This window comes from Branchiostoma belcheri, unplaced genomic scaffold, assembly GCF_001625305.1.
Source record: "Branchiostoma belcheri isolate BF01 breed outbred unplaced genomic scaffold, Haploidv18h27 scaffold187, whole genome shotgun sequence".
NCBI classification, from domain to species: domain Eukaryota; kingdom Metazoa; phylum Chordata; class Leptocardii; order Amphioxiformes; family Branchiostomatidae; genus Branchiostoma; species Branchiostoma belcheri.
Window position 1 is genome coordinate 15,988 of NW_017803346.1, and position 3,174 is coordinate 19,161.

Genomic DNA, 3,174 nt, shown 5'->3' on the forward strand with positions numbered 1-3,174 from the left:
TACCCACAGAAGAGCGTTTGTCCTTCAGAAGACAGGAGCAGCTCGCCAAGGTCGTTCATGGCTCGGCGGTAGTCATGGAAACATTCCATCAGCGCTCGCCCCCATCTCTCCCTGCACTGTTGGCCTGGGGACACTAAATAAACAAACAAATAAACAAACAAACAAAAATCAGGTAGGCCAAACTCCCCTGGCAAATATTCTCCTATATATAGCCAGCGTAGTTAGTCTGGCAGAGACTGCTTGTAGACAGTTGAGTTGGCAAGGTAGGCTAGCTATGACGTCACAGGGTCACCCTTGTGTCGAAAAAAGCGAGGCTTTCTGCCCGGGAAACTTGCCAAAATCAACCCACGTGTTAATCTGTCATCAGCTGTGCCGACTGTGTCTGCCAAACGGCTACAAGTGCCAAAATTCAAGCAGAGGTTGATTGGGAAGTTTGTGAACTTCTGAGTTTTGTGTTTCGAATTAGCCTCTACCAGGCATGTGTAGCGGATTGCTGTAGTAGAAATTGGCCAAAATGAAGGGAATAGTATACAAGGGGAGTTAGCTGGCCAGAGAGGGTACATTTTGCGACAAACTGTACTATCTGCCGGAACAACTACCCCGGTAGAGGGTGCACAATATTTCCAGTTTGTTTTGTTTTATATTCCAACATGTAATCACGAGACGTGGTGACGGCACACTCAAGCTTTTTCAACTTTTTTTACATGTATGCCGTCACCAATACAGGGGACAATACATGACAGTACAATACTTATTTTCACTTGAGGAAAGTGCCTTTCCCAAGGGCACAAGATCGGTGGCATGTCAAGACTCGAACCCAGGGCCTCTTGGTTCCGAGTCGAGCACTCTGCCGCTGCGCCACTCTGAAATTGCGATCAATGTCTTTAACAGCCGTATGAAGCGTACCACGGCCACAGCTTGCCGCTGACAGCCATAATCCACACTAATCCGTCCGGATAATCTTTCTCCTGACAACTTGAGCCGGTCCAACTCCGTGATTATTGTTGTCTGTCAGACAAGAACGACCGTCGGATTAACCGGGGAGAACCTGGGCTACGTTTTCTGTCAGACATAAGGCCAAATTCGTCGCATCTTCTCTAAAAAATACCCTGTTCTACTCTGTACAGAGCACAGGGGTGGTGCCCATCTCCATTTCTGTAGCCCTTGGGCCACACCTTTGCGCAATCACTTCAACAGGGGGCTAGTCCACTGGTAGTGCTGTGTGTTTAACTCCCATACTCTTTCCCAAATGCTGAGTGCTAAGCAGAGAAAGCAGTATGTACCATTTTATCCGGCGTTTTATCAGGCAAGACTCTTTGTATATTTTTGCCAAGCCTTCGTAATGTCGTAAGGCCATACTGAATTTTCTATACATCCTTTAGGGACTACGGAACCGATGCGATGCGAGCTTGCTAAAAAAACTGGTCTCTATTGTTACAATCTCTTATACATGTATAATGATGATGATGGTGATGATGATGAAATTCAAGCGGTCAGGAATGTTGGACAAATGACTAAAATTCACAAAATTGTACTGTTGTCTACATGGATAACTTGCAAACAATCTACTGACCAGGCCTTTTAGATACAAGTGCAGACCATTGCACCTGTACCCGAAAAAGGTCTAAGGCACACAGCCCTATTTCAGCGGTTAGAAGAGCTAGGTTAACAGCAAAGACTTTAAACAGCCATAAACTGAAACTTATGTCTGTGGCCGGACCTCCCAACCAGAACAAATTTAAACTCGGTGACACGAGGTGTACTAACTGGCTTTCCAGAACCGTGCCTGATCCTAACCCTAACCCATTCTGGCACAGAACTAGACAGGTATTTCTACTCTTTCCAGCCGCCTCCCGAAGCTTGGTAGAGGCTAGGACCTCCCAACCAGAACAAATTTAAACTCGGTGACACGAGGTGTACTAACTGGCTTTCTTCCAACTCCAACGTTTATTTTCGCGGTTCTACAACAATAATTGAACGAAGCAGTGTTGAAACAGCAAGACAAGATTTTATAAGTTCCACCTGATGGCTTAATTAAAAGTGTTCAGTCAACATTCGTACACTAAATATACACACATGTAATGTATAGTCATTAAAATTGTGTTAAAATAAAGTTGAACATTTTACTATGAAAATAGTGATTTGAATACTACCTAATTCAGATTTGAGAAGTACGATTTATAGCAAGGATGTGATATTGCTTGAGAAGAAAGGTGTACACTGTGAACTTTTCTACTGCCTGCTTTTCCGTTCTGTCATGTAGATTGATGTGTATGTTTAGGTAGCCCGTCCGTCCACCCAAACACAGGACTCGCCTTTCCGCTAACTCTGGGCGAGGGTCCATCTCCGGTGTAGTAATTATACTCCCAAGTCGGACTGTGTCTCGTCGCTACACCTTCTAACCATTGGTGGCGTTCCATAGCTCTAAAGAGGGTCTGCATGCCTTTTTTAACTTATCGTTAAGGCCACACCGTTAAGGCCAGTAATTTTTAAGGATGACGTCCGCGCGCGCATTGATTTTGTCCTGTTCCTAGAAAGGAAACAAGAAATTTCGCTGCCTGTAACTATGTATGGCCAAGGAGTAACAATTACAAGATTGGAAGATGGAATGAAAGGAAAGAAACAGGACAGGATGACAACTGCTGCTCCGCTCATTGCCTTCGACTGAAGGCTATGCCTTCGGAGAAGGTTATGAAATCGGGTTTGCACTGTTTGGCAGATTAGGCACGATAACTCTTGAAGGCAAGGTCCGAGGTTCACGATTTTTGGCAGGCAGGTTGATTTAGGGGTGGCCATTGTCCAGGCAAAAAATGGGATTCGTGGGGGGTTCCTAAGTCACTGTAGTTGACCTTGGTTTTTGGTGTTTTTTCCTTGTCATCAAGATATCTCGAGAATCCTTAAATGGATGTTCATTATTTTTAGTGGGCAAGTTACCGTTGAAAATGCCGAGGTCAAGTTCAAAGATGGGCCCCGTGGGGGTTTCTATGTCACTGCAGTTGACCTTTGTTTTTTGTGTTTTTTCTTGTCATCAAGATAACTCGAGAATCTTTAAATGGATGTTCATGTTTTTAGTGGCAAGTTACCATTGACAATACCAAGGTCAAGTTCGGATATGGGCTTCGTGGGGGGTCCCCACGTCATTGAATTAGAAAGTACTGCAGCGAAACTTCTGGT

The 3,174-nt window shown here is 44.6% G+C and overlaps 1 protein-coding gene across 1 annotated transcript in view; it reads right to left on the reverse strand.

Moving 5' to 3' along the window:
- Positions 1-3,174, reverse strand: part of LOC109467659 — a 10,237-nt gene that overhangs the window by 1,336 nt on the left and 5,727 nt on the right. Inside the window, exon 3 of the mRNA XM_019765703.1 lies at positions 4-133. Within this exon, the coding sequence (XP_019621262.1) occupies positions 4-133 (130 nt within the window). The remainder of the gene's footprint in view (positions 1-3; positions 134-3,174) is intronic.